General features: G+C 37.7%; 1 protein-coding gene and 1 long non-coding RNA gene across 9 annotated transcripts in view; one reads left to right on the top strand and one right to left on the bottom strand.

Moving 5' to 3' along the window:
• Positions 1-6832: 6832 nt before the first annotated feature.
• Positions 6833-21201, bottom strand: LOC112967136. Of its 4 annotated transcripts, none has more exons than XR_003253859.1 (6): positions 21057-21201; positions 19188-19371; positions 18662-18701; positions 18153-18221; positions 13889-14023; positions 6833-9322 (listed from the first exon to the last, which is right to left on the bottom strand). It is a non-coding gene; the product is annotated as an uncharacterized LOC112967136 (long non-coding RNA). The 4 variants fall into 4 exon arrangements; XR_003253861.1 differs by lacking the exon at positions 21057-21201 and adding an exon at positions 20469-20554; XR_003253862.1 differs by lacking the exon at positions 18153-18221.
• The window catches only part of GOLGA4 (golgin A4), a 67248-nt gene continuing 65388 nt past the window's right edge, over positions 19367-21226 (top strand). For all 5 annotated transcript variants that reach the window (XM_026067937.1, XM_026067936.1, XM_026067935.1 and 2 more), the window contains exon 1: positions 19367-20746. In XM_026067937.1, coding sequence (XP_025923722.1) covers positions 20543-20746 — 204 coding nt within the window. In that variant the 5' untranslated portion in view covers positions 19367-20542. The remainder of the gene's footprint in view (positions 20747-21226) is intronic.

Here is a 21226-nt window from a genome sequence, read left to right as displayed (position 1 = left end):
AATTAATTCCGGCTTGTTTTAGCAAAGGATGTTCCCCGGGGAGCAATACACTGAGATCCTGAGGAACCTCGACTGCCCCGGCAAAGCTGACGCGCGAACAGCGAGACTCGGCCGCGGCCGGTGCCCCGAAAACGGTCCCGATTTCCCCGCCCGCGCTGTTGGGTCACGCTGCCGCGCTTTGTGTGCGGCACGCTAGTTTTACGTGGATGGGTGCCAGGCGGGATTTATGGGTAAAAATCCTGTGTAAGCATTTACACCTTCTCTTACAATGTCCCAAACGCTACTGGATTTCTGTGCTACTAAATTCTACGTATAAACAAGTTTTTGAGGATTTAAGATAACGTACAGAAAAGGATTACACTGTTAAATATATTCTGATCTATGCACAAAGCACATTCTGCAGATTCATGAGAGTATTAATGAGAATCTGCTGTAATAGAGTTTGGATCAGACCTGTAGTCATTTACTTCTCAACACGTCTATTGCTAGGTGTAGGGTGACTATAAGAGCTTAGCTAGACATGATCAGCTATCTGAAAGAAATGGCATTTCACATGTTAGAAACCATATGGAAGTGAAAAAGCATGATTAAAATGACAGACCTAGTAGTAGGAATCAAGAATACTCCCAAGAGCCCTTGGCAGAGGTCAAATCTTGTTTTACTAAAATTAGCTCAAGTAGATAAACCTAAAGCAAAGAAGAAGAACATGCAAGTGAATTAAATCTGTTATAGTAGACATAAAACACCTTCCTTGACTTTCAGTAATATTTTAAAAATTGCTTTTTGAGAAACTCTGAACTGCCTCAGCCTGCTTCCTCACTTGATCTTGCAGCATAGCCACACCATGCTTATTTTAACATCACATTAATTTTTGCAGTAATAGATGATGATCTCATTGCAGGAAGAAGTTGCAGAGAGAAAAGGTTCTCTTGGAACATCAGTAGTAAAGACAAGAACAAAGTACTGTCTTAAGAACTACGTTTTTACTTGAGGCTTATTCTTACAGAAAGACTCACCTGCTTTTTTTCTGGGGTTTATGCAGAGAGTCCTCTTAAAAAAAAAGTCTCAGGCCATTTTGGTTTAGCTGGTAGGAGAAATATTTCATTATTTGTTGAGAGCTTATGAGACTGGTGTGAGGGGTTTGTGTGGAATCCTCTGAAATGTGGGATCTCCCTGGTCTGTCTGGGATGATTCTCTGTCAGTATATTGCTGTATAAAGGGGAAAAATGTGTTCAATGTTTGTACATTTTTCTCTGATGAAGTGCTTGGGATTTGCATGCGTTTGGTCTTTTGATATCACAGGCAGCACATTTTTCTTTAATGATGCAGCAAAAAGCATGTCTCTTTGAGAGCAGACATGCATTTTTGTGGCTTGAAAGAGCAATTGTTTACTTTTCTGAAAAGCAGTGCACAGTACAGTGTATACACAGTGCAGTTACCACAGGGAGTGGTACAAGATGTCACAGTAGCATTTCACAGTTCAGCATCATTAATGAGAGTAGTTAAACAGTCAAGTTATATACGTTTTCATTATAGATCTTTAATTAGAAACCAGAAAATGAAAGTTACACTTGAACTTTTGCTGTGAAATGGCTGCAGTTACAGTATAAAGAATGATTTATGAACCTTGACTAAATTCTTATTGAAGCTACTGTAAAGTAAATGAAGTACTACTGGAACTGCCTTTGGATATATTTTTCTCTTCACTACTGTCATATGACACGGTAGGTTAGTATAAATTCCTCTTCATAATTTAACCTGCTGATTTACTCTCTCCCTTTTCTCTAGAAGACCACCTCTAAAACTGTTTCCCTCAGCTGAGGCATACAGTGGGTGAAATCTTAATTCTGCTTAGAGTGGTGATCACTTAAGAAAGTGTATCCAGGATGCATCTGTAGTTCAGTTGTTTGGAATATTCTAACAGTGACAGGTGTCAGCTTGCTTCAATAATTTGTATACAGTTTTAAAGAGATTTTCCCACTGAAACAACTTTGATTAGAGAGAATTCACAAAAAAATGTATTTTCCTGAGTTATGTTTGCTATTTGTGAAGTTTTGATTATATTCTTTTTGTCCCTCTTGTTGGTGTTTCTTACCTTCCCATGAAGCTTTAGTTTCTTTTTTATCAAATTATAGCTTTTGGCTAAGAATTCAATTGTGATGGCACACATGTAGGATTATAGTCTAATTTAATCCCTGATGTAATTCCATGTATTTTCCCTTCTGTGTCCTCCCTAATCCTATCTCTCTTTCTTCTTCTTATGCAGAGGGTAGCTTCCAACTACTTGTTTAACTGGTAGATTGGTTCACTGATGGAGACAGATTGGCTTCATGTATCATTTTAAGAAGTTCTCCCCACCTCCATCCACTTACTTCTCTCCTTCCCCATTTTGTCTCTTTCCTTCCCTGTAGTTTCCATCTTCTCAGTAGAGATACCATCACTCAACAGTTGGTTTGGCACAGCTGAACACACACTTTTTTCCATCAGTAGCAGATCCTCCTTAGGAGATTCCCTGCACTGTTAGTACTGTTAGTAACTGCTTGTTCCCTGCTCCCCACAAAAAGGGTGTTAAAACACTCCACTGCGACAAGTGGAAAATTAACTTTGTGGGCTACGCTGTAACAAAGGGCAAAAACCTTTGTAAGGTAGAGAGCAATAATTTTTATTTTTTTAACTTTTCAAATCAGTTATTGGGTGTATTTACAGGAGGCTTCTGCCAGGCCCTTTTAGGCTTTTTTTTTTTAACTGTTTAATTTCTCCTGAACACATGCTGCTTTCATCAGATGCACAGCCACTAGCACATTAAATAAATGTTTTTCAGTCTCAGCATTTATATGATTAAAAAAAAAAAAGAAAGAAGAGGAAAACATGCATTGCCTTCCCTCATGCAGTGACCTATTGCATGTGATCTTATATGGACCTTTTTTTAAACTCGGAAATTATTAGGATACAAGCTTATCTTCTTAAGGTCTGGGGTAACGTAACAATCAGACAGTTTTTACCATGAGTAAAATTTAAAAATTATATAAACAGGTACCAACCAGTTTATAATTTGGTTACTAGACTAGTAAAATATATTTTTAGCTACTGGAAAATATATTCATTTCACTAACAGATGTAGCAAAAGAATTAGTAATTCCGTGGCAGACGAAAATACTTTAAAAAAATTCACTACCAGCTCTGTTGAAGCACTTGGCATTATTCAAAGTAGTGCTGATTTTCAGTTACATTCAAAGCAAGAGGCAAAAGATTGGATAACTTGAATGAATTGATAGGAAACAATTTTATTCTTTAAGAGAATATTTGAAATAGTTGTAAGGCAGAATGCATGCAGACTGTGTGCTGAACATAATCATGAAATTCTTTCTTACTTCAATCTTACGTAGAACTCATTGGTGTCCTGAGGGACTATTATCAGGCTTCCTCTGTAAGGTTTTTGCATATATAAAAAACATATTTATCAAATAGAGGGAAAAACATGTATCCTAAATTCCCGTGTGTATGTCGTGAGGATATGCAGACTTCACAACTGTTCTTGTAGGGGCTAATGTAATCTAGACGGTTTCTGGAAGAGCGAAGTAACTGCTTAACCAGTGAGCTTCATTCAGCCTTTCCTTTTACCTTATTTACCCTTAGTAGTGCAAAAATGTGTGATGCAGGTAGGAATTACACATATAGGATGCATTTTGATGAGTATTTGCACCCCCAAATCTTAGTGCTCTCCAGCTATAGAACTGCATGAGTTCTGACTTAGACCCTTTCCATCCTCCGCGGGGAAGGGGTTAGACTGTCTGCTTAGTAACCATGGGTAGGGCTAAATGAAAATTTTGTGTTCCAGTGTTTTCCAGAAATCTAGAGTTCCAACTAAACAAAAGATTTTGTAGAAAATATCTGTTTTCTCCACAGATTTGTTAATTGACCAAATAATTGAAAAGAGAACACTCTCCACTTTCTAGATGTTTACTTGCATTGTTTTGGTCACTAAAATTTTTCTGCAGTCTTTTAGAAATCAGATAATGACTGGAATATTGTGTTTTATGCATATAGTTATAGGAAGATTTATATAAATGCTGTGGGTTAGTATCCTCTTTTACTCAGTAAAACTTTAAACATTAGAGCTCTCCGGACAGTATCCAAAGATCAGCTTGTTAAATAAGAAATAAGGGGAAGACACTGACATTGTTTTGATCAATCCCATTTAGATGATAAATTACAAATATCCTAACAGTGTTTGTGGACTGAGAGTTTGTGAGAATTTTTTTTTTTTTAATGAAGTGAAGCTTTATTCTGAAAAATTAATTTAAAAAATAAAGTTTTAATTTTAAATGTTTTTATATTATATATAGCAGTATATTTAATTTTCATATAGAGCTTTTCATTATTATTCCACTGTAAAAACAACTGGAGATCTAAGTATCATCATCCTTACAGACTCGATAGACATATTTCTAAATACACTTATGTTCTGTTTGATACATACAGAAATACTGACAGTTACCTACCCTAAATATTATTCTTCAAAACTCAGCGGTATCTGAAATCATAATCTGTTCTTTGTGTGTTACATATCCACAAAAAGAGATTGTGTTAATGCTAGTTAATTTTACTGATGATACACAAGCCACACATAGGAAATCACCTCACTCTTACATAGTTGCCTTGAATCTGCAAAACTAAAGAGAAGGTCTAAATTAAGCGTAAGTGACTAAACACATGGATCTTTTAGTATGTACTCATATTTTTCTTAGTCATTTTTCTGACCACTGTTACATTTTTTTATGTAGAAGTGTCATTGACATGCCAAGTTTAAACGTGACTTTTCAATATTTAGGTTTTATAATGTATTAAAATCTAATGGGCATTTATTAGAAGTCTCCTATGCCTGATAACTGTACAACCTGAATTATCTTGACATATTACAGTGTTTTCACTAGGTTAATTATTAACATAACTAAGACATGTCTACTATGTTTTTTGTCTCCTTAAGAAAATATAATAATTAAAATACTAATTTATTTTTGCTTCTTACCTGAAGCAACCACTTCATTACAGTTCTCTTCAAAATCCCAAGTGCACAGATTCCCCATATAGCAAAAGTGGCCTTCGCTTGGATATATCACCTCATTTTCTCCAGCAGCAAAGCTGACCCTCTGCCTAATGCATTTAAAAAACAACCAAATGGAATAACCGAAACCCGACTGAAGAGATGTGCGTCTTTTCCAGTAGTATCGAGCCTGTATGCTGCATGCTACTGCTTGCTGCTTCAGTGCACCTCTGTTTCTCTGTTGGCGCATGTCTGACACTAATTTGCCTAATTCCTTGAAGGCAAGGTGGATGCTTCCTTCATGCAAGTACTGTTAAACTGAAGGAGCAAGAGGACAATGAAATTTGAATTTTTAATTTGTTAGGCTCTGAACTGCACTTTTCTTTAGGGTTTGTCAAATTTCTATATTGCTTGCGAAAGCCAATCAATGGTATTTTTTTTATCTTCCTTGTCACTTCCTTCACTATCACTTTTGGCCCAGTTTTCCCAGATCCTGAGCAGACACTACCACTTCAGTCAATGGAAGCTAGGAATGCTCAGCACTCCTGAAAGAAACAGCCCATTAGAATTAATCAAATTGGGTTTAATAACTCCATTTACCACCAATGAAATGCAGCATGTGTAAAAGTTTCTGCAAGACTGGTAGTTAAGTAATATTTGCCTATAAGCCGCGCGCACCCAAAATCTAGAGCAAAACCAGCTTTGCCAAATCATGATTAAAGCTTACAATAGCTCAAATGCTCGAAATTTTAGGAACACCATACTATACAAATGGGAAAAAAGGTAAGTTCCTATTTCTTAAGATTTCAGAGAAATGCTGCATAAGAGAATTCAAACACTAGAAAACAATGAGGAAGAAGAAAAGTGTGAAAAATTCATAGAAATGTTCCTATTTCATTTAAACACAGTTTTGCTTAAACCATGCCTTGCTTGTCTGTAAAGTTTAACCTGTTGACATTTCTCTTTCATTTAATCATTTACTTTATACGGTATTGTAAAATAGTATATCCCTTTTCAATTGCTCTTATGATAATACACAGATCTTTTATGCTGCTATAGAGGGGAAACTACTAGAACGCTACAAAAGTCATAACACTAGAAAACTAGCTGAAGAACTAAAAAGTGGATATATAATTTGAAAATATTTAAATTAATTTATTAAAGTTCATAATATACCCTTAATTGTGCATTGCATATAGAGCTTTTAATACTTGGATTTTGTAGCAAATTTAATTCCACGTTTAACTCTGTGTTTTAACTCTAAAGTGCTCAACTTTTGTGACCTAGAGTGAAAAGCAAGTTTGTATGTTTCTGTATGTGGAGTGCAGTTCTACTCTAAAAAAACCTTTAACATTGCAGAATTCTGTATTTGTTACATAAACAAGAAAAGATATTTGAAAAAGCTAAGGTTTTGTTTTGCTTTTCCAGAGATTATTAACAAAATCATGCAAATAATCATCATTGTTCGGGGGAGTCCTCAGTTATACCCGTGCAACTCGTGAGCCTTCTTGAGTTGTATTAGCAAAAGTAAAACTCACTGAAACTGAGTAAACAAAACTATAGGTAATGCAAGACAAAGGAGCTGTCTAATTTTGTTTCTAGGCTGATGACCAAATGTAAAAAACAGTATAAAAGCAAGCAGATGTGACACCAAATATATACAGTGCAATTCTATTTCCAGGCATGATTTAACTCTGAAGAATGACATAATAGCCTTGGTCAACACTTCTGTAGCATTCAAAAGGAGATCCAATAACGTTGGAGATTAATTCATATCTGAATATCTTGTACTCTTATTAACTATTCTGAGCARCTCAGCTAAAAAAAAAAAGAGAGCGCGCACATGCTGGAGTCTGTTTTCTTGTGCAAACTTGTTTATTAGCATACAGCTAGAGAGCCAGTTGGCTACTTATGCAGCCTCAGCTTGGCTTGCCACAGGTGTCACCAAGGGCATCACTTTTAAAAGATGAGATTACACAGTTGTAATGAGGGCACTGTTTGGCAGGGAGAACCTTTATTACAGGAAGTGAGGCATGAAAGAGAAATAACGCTGCTTGATGACAGGAGCCGAGATTGGGTTTTGTGGGCCTGGCAGTTTGGGAAAAGAACGCAACCAAATCCCCCCCAAAGTCTCCCTTCCCCCCCAAACTCTCTGCAGGATAACAAAAAGCACATGTGGTATCATAACAGTAAATACGGATTTTTTTCCTGGCTGTTTTTACTTTAATTTTTCAGAGAAAAACTGTTCTTTGAATCAGATCTTCAGCTTTTATGCAACAACTGAGTTTTACTACTTTTTATAAACACCAGATTCTTTAATTACTTAAGGCTAAAAATAAATATTTTAGGCTTTACTTATGAAAACAAATTGTTAATCCACGAATTTAAGTATTTTTCAAATCATCAGCAGAAATCCTGACTTTTATTTATATTCATATATATGTATGTATGTGTGTATAAAATGGAAACTCAAATGCTAATAAATTTAGTATTAAAACCAGGCTAAAAGGAATCCCAAACAGGCTGTCATGTCCAATGAAGAGCAATTGCATAAAGAACTATTTCATGCTGTTAGGTTACTCCCTCACTGCAGACGTCCCAGTGTACTACCAACTATCCCTCTCTGCTTTACTTATTTAAAAAATTCTGAGAAGAAATTTGAATAGTCACCAGACCAGTGTAAGTATGATGTATGCTGACTTTTCAAGCTTTGCCTGTTTCCTGAGGGAAATACCAAGGCTCTCAATTCCTGGTAGCGAAGACAGCTAGGTTCATTTTTAGAACAACCAATTCTGCATCTGTGTTCACTGACTTTTATATGGTTATTACACTGGTATACCAAGTATTTGTATCCTTAATGCTAGGCAGTTACTGCTACTCTTATTTCTCAATACTGTGCTGTTATCTCCATAGTGATTTTCTAATTCTTTTTCTCTAGAAACATCACTCTCTTCTGTATTTGCATTATGAGGGTTGGTTTTGAGTCCTATGTTTAGAATTCTATTGATAGTTTATATTTTCAGTATTTATACTTCTCCTTATTTGTAAGTATGTCAACAAACAAAAATATACYTAAGAGGTTAAAGAGCAACAGAGCCCAGTCTGTAGCATGATGTTAAAAAGCAAATAGTTCTTACTTTTTATTTAAAAATTAGCAGTATTTTCTGTGACTAATGTACCTGATACATTTCTTATTCTTAAAGAAAGTGTTTCATTTCATTAAGCAAGCCATTAAAGTGTATTCAGTATTTGCATTCTTCTCTTTCCCCAGCTAAAAATTCTTCTTTCTGGAAACACTGGATGGAAAGCTCTGTTTTCTATGCTTTCAGTATTTCTGAAAATTTTACACCTATCTTTGAGCAGCCTCAGCCTTTGAGCAGTCTTAGCGTTAGGCTAAATTAACAGAACAACAAAATTCTTCCACTTCAGCATGAACGAAATGAGTTTCACTAACTAGAACTATTTTATTAATAGAGTTCATTTTATAGGAGTTACCATTCCTTGTATGTAGTGGTGATCTTCTCAAGTAAACATAAGGTGATGTTCTCTCCCCTCATTGTTTCCTTTGCACCATATAACAGAGCTTTTGTCCTGATCCTTTCTGCTTGTGTCTTGTTAGGGTCTCTCTGCATGAATGATAAAACTGGATTTATTTGTATGTAAATCAGTTTAAAAAGTAAAAACTGCAATCCTTTACCTTAAAATTCAGAAGTTTTATTCATGTTTGGACCAAGAGCAATTTGAAAGCTGGTCGTGTACATGTCTCTCTGCTCCAGATTGTGTTTGCAGTCCACCACCTGCCTCTATTTTTTGCTTTGAGCCTTGTGTTGAGCAACTGCTTTGTTTACCTGTATGATCTCTGTTTTTCCAGTTTTGGTTTTGGAGACTAGGTATTATTCCGATGCAGCAATTCCCCTTTGATCTGCAGAGAAGTACCAGCTTGATTCTGAAGTTTTTCAGGATGCTTATATAAGAGAAATTGTTTCCAAAACTGCTCGACAGCTTCATGGTTGTTTTGCAGAGTGTGAGGTGATAGCAACAGAGAATATTTTATATATATCTGCACTGTGCGCTCTAGATTGCCAACACTGCAGAGCCTAAAGCAGCCTCCTTCACAGTGATGTGTTATTTCATAATAGTCCACAGTTGCCTTTCTGTACCTGACCTTCCAGTGTGGCTCATGCTTGAGCCCATGCGAAGTAGACTACTCCAGAAGACCCCAGGCCATTGCTCGTGGGCAGTGTATTACCCAATGAGACTTTCTAGCATTGTTCATAGCTGTAAGAAAATAAAAGGTTGTAACTGAGGATGGCAAGAACAAAATCTGATGTTGCCTGCAATTCGTTACATGCTTAGTATTGTCCCTAATGGACTAGAAAAAGTTTGGACCACTAGACTGTAAAGAATTAAGTATCTGGAAAAGTATTTTTGAATAAAATTAATGAATGTATGAACCTCCATATTGCATTCAGTTAGATTAAATTTAGGTAATGAAAGCAATTTTTAGTTCAGCAAGGAAGAGAAAAAATACTGCATGAAACATTTTCAGTGCAAACCATTAGATGATTTAGCATATGCTTTGAACAAAAATTATATAATAGCATGGCAATAGTTAATGCATTATGACAGCAAGTGAAGGGTTATCTTTATTACAGTATCTGAATGAAGCCAAAAGGAAGTTATGCCTTCCTTCTAAGTGTTTGTGGGCATATTTATAGTATTCTTATGGAATTTCAACTGGTTGCAACGCTTTTTTCTGACCATAGTGGGCTTTTTGCTTTTCTCAATGTCTTAATGAATAATTAAATTATATCCTTAGAGCAAAATTCTAACTGCAGAATTATCTTGGCACTTTGGATCATGCCAATTTATATTGAAGAATGAGCTGAACAGATGTGTCGAGAGCTTCATGATGTGGAAATAACATTTCATGCTATCTTGGGTAGTTAAAGGGAAAATACAAATACATGACACGTTACATGTGGAAATCAAAGACTAAATAACACATCTCTGTTGTAGCCATTATCAATGGGAGACAAAATTACACCTCAGCATTTCAGTGAACTCTGCGTATTCCAACCCAAGTATCCACAGCAGTCCCCCTGCCTGAGTGCAAGGTCTGGGCCTTAATCTCAGGTAAAAAATTAAGTGTAGCACTTCTGTGAATAAGTATTATTACATGTGGTTAATATAAAAGATTCACAGAGTTTAAAATCATACTGTAAACCCTTTAGTAAGCAGTGACTTGCATCATAATTCTGATTCATTTCACTTGCATTACGTATACAAATTACTGCTAATCAGAATAAGCACGTCATGATCTGGCTCCTGGTTTCATAAGAAGGACCTGGCCATGTTGGTAATAGAAATCAAATTGCTTGAAATGCTTTAATTTACCCAGAGTAAGAACATGATGCAGTTGTTTTGCTTTTTTAATGCCAAGTTAGTTTGCTTTCTGTTGTAGTCCCAAGTTGAAACTTGTAAAATTGCTAATACCTTACTACAGCTGAACTTTCAGATCATGACCTCTAACTGACCCAAAGACCCTGAATGTGATTTAATACTGATGCAGTCCTCATCAGCTCATCTCTTTCATAAGTGAAAAATCGCATCCCCCACAGTGTTACTCCAAATGAAGTTTCAAGTGCTGGAGGACAAGTTGAGGTCAACTGACAATGAGCCGAGTTTGTCTTGATGTAATAGTTTAAGATCATATTGCGTGATATCTTGTATAATCATTTACATCTATGCAGGTTTACATCTATGCAGATGTAGAGAGTCAGATGATGTCATCAAATCAGAAGTGGAGCATTTTACACTTAAATTGCAGGTTGAAAGTGATTATGCAGAATGGAATAGAGAATCTGTGGTTATATTTATGAAGCTGTTAGTATTAGAGTTTAGTAAAGGAAGAATGTTCTAATTCAGGAGAATTTTAAATTCTATTTTGCTGTATTTGTTTTTTCTAATCTCTCATTTTGTGCATTTGAAAGCAGAATAATCTTTTATCTTTAGAGTCTGTATATAGGGGACCATTAAAATAATTTAGAATACAAAATATTTTACTCTTCTAATTTTAAATATTGGCAGATAGTCACTTTATTTGGGCCAACAAATGATGTTATCTGAATCATTTGTGCATTTAAGATGGAAAATGTAGTCTGATGCAATACATTTCTTCACGTTCTCAGCTGTAAGCCACAAGTCAGATAAGCAGATTTAATTATAATTTCAGATTCTTATATCAGAGTGTACAATGATATAGATGTGCAATCAAAACCACTTTAAGCTCCAAAGTAGAAAACAGACATTGTGCTATTGAATATAGACAATAGCACTGTCTAATAATTGAGCATTTGTTACTGAATGATTCATGTTTACGTAGCATGAAGTGTAGTCTGTAAACATCAATGCCCGTACATGTGACTAAGCCAGGATTTACAGTATACGCTTATTTCTATTGCAAGCTCAAATAAAACCTCAGACCCAAGCATCTCCAAAATTTGGGAATAATGGAAACTAGCTGCAAAACTCTGCAGTCATCTCTAGTCATCCTTGAAAACATGTTCAGAAAATAATAAAAACTCCTCAACTGCCTAGTGTTTTTCATTGCAAAAAGTTAGAGAGCTTGCAGAGGCTTTGCCCTCTTGCATGCAACTCACTCTTTTTTTGGATCCCATTTGAGCCTGTAATCCATCTTAGCCAACATAGGCTCACAAAAAAGACCCACCAAAAAAAGTTTTCAGATGTTCAGTTTCCTAATTCACCCAAGGTGTGACTACATTGGCTCTAGCTTTGACAGGAGGAGGAGCGGCAACATGTAGCCTAGAGCAAGGCAGGATGGCACCTTTCAGAGCAGATCAGCCAAAGCAGTCATGAAACTGCAGTGTGAAACACTGCATGACACAGTGCAAAGAGAACAATAATTACATGGAATTGAGAGGCCGGGAAGCTGAAGGAAACAGTGCTTTATTTCTCCAGATGTATTTGCTATAAATTTAACCATATTATTGCAACCCTCACACTGTCCCTTCAGATAAACAAAACAAAACAGGTGGTTTGCAGGTACACATGATAGTAAAGATTTAAAACACATTTTAAACAAGTTAGAGGTACAGAAAAGTACAGATGGCTTGAAGCAAATTACCAGATGAGATACTCGTGTGAAGACTTGTCACTATTTTGTGCTGATACTTTTTTTGAAGCAGGTTTTTCCTCTCTACACATAACATTGTAATCCTTCAATTACAGGCATCAGAGTTTGTTTTGGATTGTTGGAAAACTGGTATTTTGCCATTTACAAGATAAGCGGTCCATTTTAATAGATACACTCATTGATAAGGAATAGTTTATATTAATAATGAAACATAATTATGCCGTGAGCTGCACCTCATATTTATTAAACCAAACCCAATGTCTCTGGCCTGTTTTGGAATAAGCAAGCAAAAACTTCATGTGCATGAGATAGGAGTGTAGAATCAAAGTGAAAAAATAAGGTAAGCAAAGTTTAAGACAGAAGGAAAATGACCATGATTAGAATTTAATTTGAAGTAGTGCATGTTGACGGATGAAGATTCAAAATTGTGTAGTTACTTGGGGCATTCTGATCAGCTTGGCAAAAGCTTCCATTTAAATAATAGTTTTCTGAAGAAGTGCTTCATGATCAAGAATCTGCACTGGCAATATTTCTTTGCTAGCAGGGCTGGGGATAATAAAGAGGTGGCATGCCAGTGGCTGTCATCCTTACATGCAGATGAACTCCTACAGACTATGAAATAGTATGAACGTACAGTTAGGGAAGGGATCTTTCTTCATTGTGTATGTAATTAAGTAAGGATGTCTTCTAGACTACAGGGATACAAATATTTTTAATTACAGATCTGAAAACAGTATCAAACTGCCCATGTTCCAATTCCCTATCTACCACTGAGTTGCTGTGCATTACTATACAAATCATTTGAGTGTCTGGAACTCATTTTACTTCCCTGTAAAATCACCGGAGTTTATTTTACTGGCATATCATCAGACCTACCTAGCTTTTGTTTCTAAAGCACTTCAAGAAAACTAGATATTATGTATTTAAATCAATACAGAATAATAATTCTGCTCCTATGGTAGTTCAGTAGAGGTGATGAAGTATTCATTATTTTCAACTGAAAGGTAAGTAACTCTTCTTTATTCAGAAGTGCCCTATGGGCCTGTCATTGAGAAGTAGGTCAGACATAAAAGGAATTTCAGGCCTAAAGCCCTTGAGTCTCTCCAACCAGATATTCTACCTTCCTCAGTGGGTGGCAGAGCTTGTAGTAAATCCTTGGAGCCAGAAAGATTTAAGGAGGATAGGAAGCCCTTCCCTCCAAAAAATTTAAAATTAAAAGTAGGAGGGAATTTACACTATGATAATACTCAAGCAACAGTATCACAGGATCAGGATATCAGCTTGAATGTTGACAAATTCCTAATCTGAAATTGGTTGAGTGTGCTTAGCTCTGTTACAGTCATAACCTTCACAAGTCCTGAATTCAAGTACTAATTGATAGATCTAGCTACATAAAACTATTGTCTTTGTGCTTTTACATGTATTGGCTTTGTGTAATCACAGAACAAGGTTATTCTTCTTCAAAGATGCGTATTTGTTCTCTTTTGCAATAGTAGAGCCTACAAACTGTGATGCAGGGAAGTAGTATAGTTATCCTTAAATCACTGGTTTCTGTATTCTGCATCAATCAGTTTGATATACTTGATACTGCAGAACGAAAGTGAATGTTTTCCTTAATGACCTAGCAAATTCTGCAATATTGTAATTGGGAAAAATACTTTCTGATTCTCCCTGAAATAGTTGCTTACCTTGATAGTTGCAAGTGCTATTCAATTCATCTCTTGAAAAATCTGTCATACGATGACTCAGTGACTTTCTACAGCAGTGAATTCTGCTTGGCGTAGCATCTCTATTGATGTGGTTTTAGATGTTCAGCACTTTACCTAAAGGGATCACACAAATTAAATTAGGGGTTTTTTTTTAGTTCCAACTGTATAGGCTCACTGTCTCTAGATCTTTGCATGTATACTTAGCCCTGCTGAAGAGAAATGATCAGGTCAAATCATTACTTCTTAATGACAGTACTTAAGGGGAAAATATGATAATAGAATCAGAAAAATCTCAGCCGGGAGATAATCGAATTTTATGAATGCATAGCTCTGTATTCTTAAAAAGTATTTATCTAAGCAGTCATTCCTTTGACCCTTGTATCAGTAGTTGGGCAAGCAAAGAGGAAAACTAACCATGTGTTTGCCAGGAACTGGATAGTGTCACTGTTCTAGTTTAAAACATCAACAGAAGAATAGAGAGGCAAAACAGTTTGCCCAGGGTCAGTGAGCAGTAATGGGAGAACCAGGAATACAACCCACTTCTCCTGGAAACCAGCCCGCTACTCTGACCATAAAGAAACTCTGCCTTCATGAGCAAATTCTTTTCTCTTTTTAGACATGAGTTTCCTACACATATTATATATTGTAATTAAAAGGCAAGTATGAAGTTACTCAAGTGACTGTCTATTACTAGCTAATTTAAAACCAAACTCATGACTAGCATCACTGTTGATATAAAGGATCTGCTGTTTTATAGCATCACTGGCTCCCTTTTTGTGGCATCCAGAGCTTTTAAAGGAAATGCAACAATTAAAGTGAATTAGAAGAGGCAGTTAAGGGAAAGGTTTCTACACACCAGCCAAAGCAGAAAGAGAATGCCACTGAACAAGGTAGAAAAAAAATGATGAGCTCTTCTTAACTTTTTGTTTTAGGACACTAAGATTCTTGCAGGATCAAATCCAGTCCCTTGCATTTAAATACCTCTGTGTCTTATACTCCCACTCACAAAAAGATCCAGTTCTTATATGAATGTATATTTTTGCCATCATTACTTCTTTTAGACTGTTCCAATGCAAGTTCGAAAATCTTGTACCCCTAATTGTTGACTTCTATTTAATTTCAAGCTTAATTTTATTCCTGGACAGTTTATACTCATCTGCTCTTACACCAACTTCATCTTTGAGCTTAAATAGCTCTTCTTCCTCAATGCACTTAACCCCTTGATGTGTTTATAGGGAACAATTCTATCTCTTCTTGCTTTCAGTTTCCTAACCTAATGGCCACTCTTTTTACCTCTCCTAAAACAGGCTGTGCATTTCCTGGCCATCAGAACATCCCTTCTTTGCAACGGAATTATAATCAGTATTGCAGACAAGTTCTTACAAGGCCTTTGCAGGCATTGACACCTCACTCCATACAGCGTAGAGTTGCACATGGCCTTATGGCCATTCAGTTGAATGATCATAAATAATTTTTCTCCCCTGCTGTTTCAACTAGTGAGTCTGTTTACTGCAGTAGTTCTTAGTAGTCTTAAATGCCTGAGCTTGCACTTTGTACTTTTGGAAAGAGAGGTGTGTGGCATGAAACATAATCTCAGAACAACTTTCCCAGTAGAGCAGAGAGCTTCCATTCCCTCCCAAAGTATAGAGCAGCAATGCCTGTGAGCTTTTTCTTGCTGTGAAGTGAGTTAAGTCCTCATTTTGAACAACAACTGTAGCCTTTAGGCTGCCTTTCAGCTTTCTTAGACACTGCCCTTGCTCTGTTCATAGCTTTGAGCACTTTGAACACTTCCACGAATCCACCTCTTCCTTAAGCCACTCACTATTGTTATTCAAATAGCTATTAATGAAGCCTTTTTGCTCATTTTTTCCTTCACTGTGAACAGACCAATAACTGAGCACCATAGGTGAACATATAAATACACAGATAAATAGAAAATACACTCTTTCCACATCAACCATCAAATCAGCCACATGGTAAAGAAATGTAATACTTGATATCCAGCAAGTTACTTGCAGCAGCATGTACTTTATACACAAAAGGGCCCTGAATTACAATTGATACAGAAGCTTTAATTTTTTGCAATTCCACAGCCTGAATGTTTTTAAACTCTCATCCCATCATGGGTATAGTTTTGCATTTATAATACTGACAGTGACTCTAGAGAGGCATAGTCATAATCTTCTAGAACAGTGTCATCTGGTGGTAGTTGAAAGTTACAACATTTAGATACAAAAGTAAAAATGGCAGTAAAATCAGGCTAGACAAATGCTCTGATTATTTATTCATTAAGTCCAGCTTTCATATTAATACTTGCAGGGTTCTATTCACAGTCATATAGTTAAAGGATTTATCTTGCACGACTACTTTTCCATTTCTTGTTCTGTAGGCTGCATATACAATGAGTTGTCACTGTTTTCATTGCACTATCAGATAACATGCTGTCATCTGTAACCTTTGTGCTGAAGTAAAGATCAAAATACTTCCTAACTGATTGAAACTATTACCGATATACATATGTATTGTGCCTTGTATGACTGCTTTAATAGTAACATTAGTATTTTTGATTTTAGAAGTAGGAGTAAAAACTGTAATTATTACAAAATACAGCATCCCATAAGGTGTCTGCAACAGCGGTGTGTATTTTAAGCTCTGGACAGTAACTCCTGTTATTTGATTAGTGCTGCCTTGTGGTTAAGTTGGTCTACTATTACTAGTTCCTATTCATTTATTTTCCAAAGTAATTGCCTCAATGCTAAATATTATCCAGTAGGAATAATAGAAGTATTTCATATTAGACATTATTTTGACAACACTCTGATAATGATGTAAAGAAAAATTCAAGCATTGCTGATGGCAAACCTCCTTTCGAAACAAAATATGAACCAACATTAAAAAGTTATCATAAATGCTATATATGTTATATGGCTTTCTTTTATGTCTTTTCATATTTGCAATAGATGACTGGATGGAAAGAACAAGCTGTTAGCAAATTCATACATTTTTCACAAAGAAATTGGAGTTGTGGGTTTGGAAAAGAGTACTGAAAGCCATATTCATAATTTATACCCAAGGCTTTCCTATGACTTCCAGAAAGCTACTATAACTTAAAGATAGCATTTTTTAAAGCGGACTAGACTGGCTGGAGGCCATATGTATTAATACGTAAACCATTATTAGTGACTAAGATAGTAGTAATTCTTTCAAGTTCAGCTAACAAGCAGCCCTGATACTGGAGTGGGATTACTTCAGTTTAAAGTTAAGCAAATTGCTCAACAAAGACCATACATTCCTGAGCAATCTGAAATAAGAACTCTGGCATCATAAACCTATCTAGCTTCTGGCTGCCTCTGTCTCTCTTGCAACAGCTCCTGTACATGTGGGACTCAGCACACCAAGCAGAAAATTATTTGCTCTTTGTCAGGTTAGTTTTCTGCAGACTCAACACACTGAAATGGCCGAGAGAAAGGTCTGACAAGCACTGTAGCTGGCACAATGCAAGGAATGAGACTGTAGGGATGTGTGGACCACTGTCACCAACAATTAGAGCAGTTTAGACTGCTATGAAAACACAGTTTTTCACATTAATGCTCTATTCCCATTCCCATGGAGGTATATTAACAACTGCCACAGATTTAAGTGGGGACAGAACTTTCTCCTTAATTACCTACCATAACCAGTACCTGCTAGCAGAAGTGTATTTATCCTTCACAGAAAATGCAATAATGTCAAATAATTGTCTTGTTTGGCATAYGATGTAGCTAAGGAAGATAAAAAATGAGGGACAAATCTTCACTTTCAGTTACTACTTTCTCACTTCACACAGAAGTCTAATAAAATCAGATGAACTCTCTGGAAATAAAGTACTATTCAGTTAAATAAGGCATTCTGACACCCAAAAGGGAGGGAAGAAAAACTGAATATGGTTCCAGACAATTCCCCCAGGACTATGGAGTTTGGAGTAAATGGTTTGTATATTGCAAAATAACTTGCCCAGGAACTACAGAATTTAAAGCCTTTTTAGAAGACTTATGATTGTGTCTTGCAAAGTTAGCATAACTATCTTCAGAATTTGTATACTGTTGCTTAATGTGGGATATCACTTTATATTATCTAAGCAACACTAGACACATAGCAGCGCATCACAGAACACTTTTGTACCAACTCAAAAGTACAAAAATTCACGTTGTCCTTGATTTTTATAGAAATGCCACCAACTTATATATGATTAAATGATACGTACAAGTATTACTTCACCTCTTCCTCAAACTCAGTTTAAGCAGCTTTGGAGAACAGGAGGTGATTATGCCCACTGGAATTTAAACAACAAAACACCTTGCTGTTGTGAAAAATCCTCTGTAAAATGACTGCCATATGATTACCATGTTGGTTTAGTAGTGAACAGAGTTCCAGTTAATCATCTTACATTTTCTATAGTAACTAGGATTTTTAGTATAGGAGAAAACAATTTATCTTTTATTATGGTTTCTAGTCTCATTTTCTGCACCACAGCCTTCAGTCCTATGAGAAACATGCAAGAGAACACACAAACTACCTCAAGCTTTAGATTTTCCAAAGAAATAATATGGCACTCTCTCTTTTGTGATGGATACATATTATGAAGGAATGAACAAACCTATAAATGTGAGGAAAAAACATTAAGAGAAAAAAACTGACAAAAGTAAAGAAAGGCAGTGGCAGCAGTAGTAGAATACACAGTGAGAGAAACAGAGAAAAGAAGACTTTACTTACCACATTGATATCTTGACAGATAATCCACCAGGATAATGCTCTGCAAGAGAAGAGGCAGCTGCAAGCTCTGCTTTTTCATCTGATAGCTGTAGGAGCCACTTTCCTTTCAATATACATCTAACCATCAAACTCAGATTTACATTTAGTGACTTAGATTTTAAATTAGAGTGTAATTACAGATGCTGGAGAAGAGAATGTGTGTGCTCATGATAGAGCACACAGATATGAGAGAATCACAGATTTATTAGTAGACTCAAGGATGCAGTTTTTAGAGGGTTTCCCAGAGCATTCCTCAGGCAATGCCTCTCTCGCTTGCTAGCCTTAGAGCTGTACATGGGATATTTAGAGAGGACTGAAGTAGAGAATTGATGTTTATGAGCTGCAGTAAACTGAATTGTCCACCTTTTCTCATTTCCTTGTGGACTGCTATTCAGGCGTTTTTGCCCTCTTAGTCCTGGGGACTCTTTCCTATACTTCTGTTTCCAAGCCCACCTATAGAAAATATAAAAATCTTCAAAATGCATACCTGACTATTATGGCTTGTAGGTTCAGACGAGCTTCTGGAAAGGTGGTTCAAATCAACAGATAGTCATTCCTCACAAGAAATCAGTAGACTGCACAAAACACTGCTGCCATCCAACGTTTTCATAGTAGTCCTAATGACTACTACCGAGAGAAAGATCACTACCAGCCTCCTAGCTTATCTGCAGCTAAACAAACCATTGAAAATTACCTTTTTTTTATACATGTAGCAAAAATTAAGAAAAATTTACTGCAGTTTGTTTGCTGCAAGGTTTCTTACTTATTCAGTCAGTGTACAGCAAACTATCCATTTCTAATACAGTCTTTCCACCTTTACTTGGATAAATAACATACCTCAGATTTATACATAGAATAGTAGTCACAGGTTTTCAGGACAAAATGAAAACAACATGACTTTATTATAAGCAGGCCGGTTTTCAGTAAAACACAAAAGCAACTTTTGAGCATGGTTTAGTCACAAACTTTCACAAGCCAGAATTGGCACATTGTAAAAGTGCATGAAACTACCACTAATCACCACAGATTGACAGCGTCATGCAAGGGCTTATACACTCCTATTACAAACATTCTGGCAAGTCAGCTCGCTGCATTACTTTACCATACCCCTCAAGATGAAAAGGATTGCTTTGTAATGATTTATCCACCCATTCGGAGAACAGCCATTATGGAAGAAAAAAAAAATAGCAGAGAGCTGAATCATCTTCCACTTCCTTAATGTTGTACATTAAATTAGCCACATCTTTTCCTGGTATGTTTTTGGCTACACAAACGAGCAAATTAACCATAATAATGCAGTACAGCATGCAGGTTTGGGTAGGCTTTTTTCCCTTTCTGACTTTATGATGCCCGGGAGCTTTAGTAAGCTGCATAGCCGTGATGATGGGCACGCTGCCCATGGTCAGTTACAGCAGCCCAACAGCCTGGAGGGGGTTAGTCCTGTACCCCTCCCCCATATAGAGTTAAGTAGTCAGAAAACTACTTTCAGACCTCGACCATCAACAAAATAATATTACCGCTTATTTTTGTTATTGGCTCTTTCTGCTAAGGAGATTGTGAAGTTATTGCTTTAGTTGTACTGATACTGGACACACTAAGAAGCTACTGGATGCTACAGTGGTTTAAGTGCCATGCTGATGATGTGGTTTAAAGGTAACACATTACATTAAATGGTTTCTGTGGCCCCTTAAACTGTGAACAGTAGTGGAAAGGAAATTAACCCAGTACGGACACGGCTTTTCTTATTATCAACAATCTGTTTTTTCACCTTTCTGACGGACAAACGTAGCTGACTCTCCCACCGGGGGGCGGAGGCGGGAATTAACGTTTGGTGGCTGAGAAATGAGATCAAACAGACTAATAACGCGATTCGCTGAAATCCGGTGCCTGCCGCATTACAGGAAACGCAGGAGAGGCGACGCCGGAGCCGCCGGGACCTGCCCTTCAGGGCGCCCACCCACGGCCGCCCCCGGGGAGGGCAGTCAGCCGGGGGGCAGCGGGTGTCGGCGGTTGGTGCCGCCGCCAGGCGCTGGCGGCGGGCTATGTGTATGTATCACCGGGGCAGACCGCGGCGCCGGCGCAGGCTGAGGCCGCCGCCAACCGCCAACCGTCGCAGGCGGGGACCGGGGGAGCGGACTGCTGGCGGGGCGGGGCGCCTCCTCGCTGCCCGGGCGGCGCGGCGCGGCCCTGAGCCGCCTCGGCGGCCGCCACGGGGAAGGCAGATGGAAGCGGCGCCGCCTCGCAGCGGGCCCCAGGCGCGGCCTCCGCCCCGTGGGGCGGGACACCGCCGGCGCCTGCCCCGGGGGGCGCGACGGGCAATTCCTGCGGGAAGTTTGTGCCTCGCTGCGCGCCGTACCGTCCCGTGCGCTCCCGTCCACGTTGGCTGCGCAGGCGCAGTAGCCGCGGCGTTCACCTGCTCCGAGGTGGGGGGGACCCAGGAAGGAGACTCGGTGGTGGCGGCGGCTCCTCGGGGCCGGGGGCGGGTGGGGGTGGCGGGATAAGCGGCGCGGAGCCGCCGCGGCGCCC

The sequence above is a fragment of the Apteryx rowi genome, unplaced genomic scaffold, assembly GCF_003343035.1.
Source record: "Apteryx rowi isolate R43461 unplaced genomic scaffold, aptRow1 scaffold_265, whole genome shotgun sequence".
NCBI lineage: Eukaryota > Metazoa > Chordata > Aves > Apterygiformes > Apterygidae > Apteryx > Apteryx rowi.
This window is presented reverse-complemented; position numbering and strand designations above follow the sequence as displayed.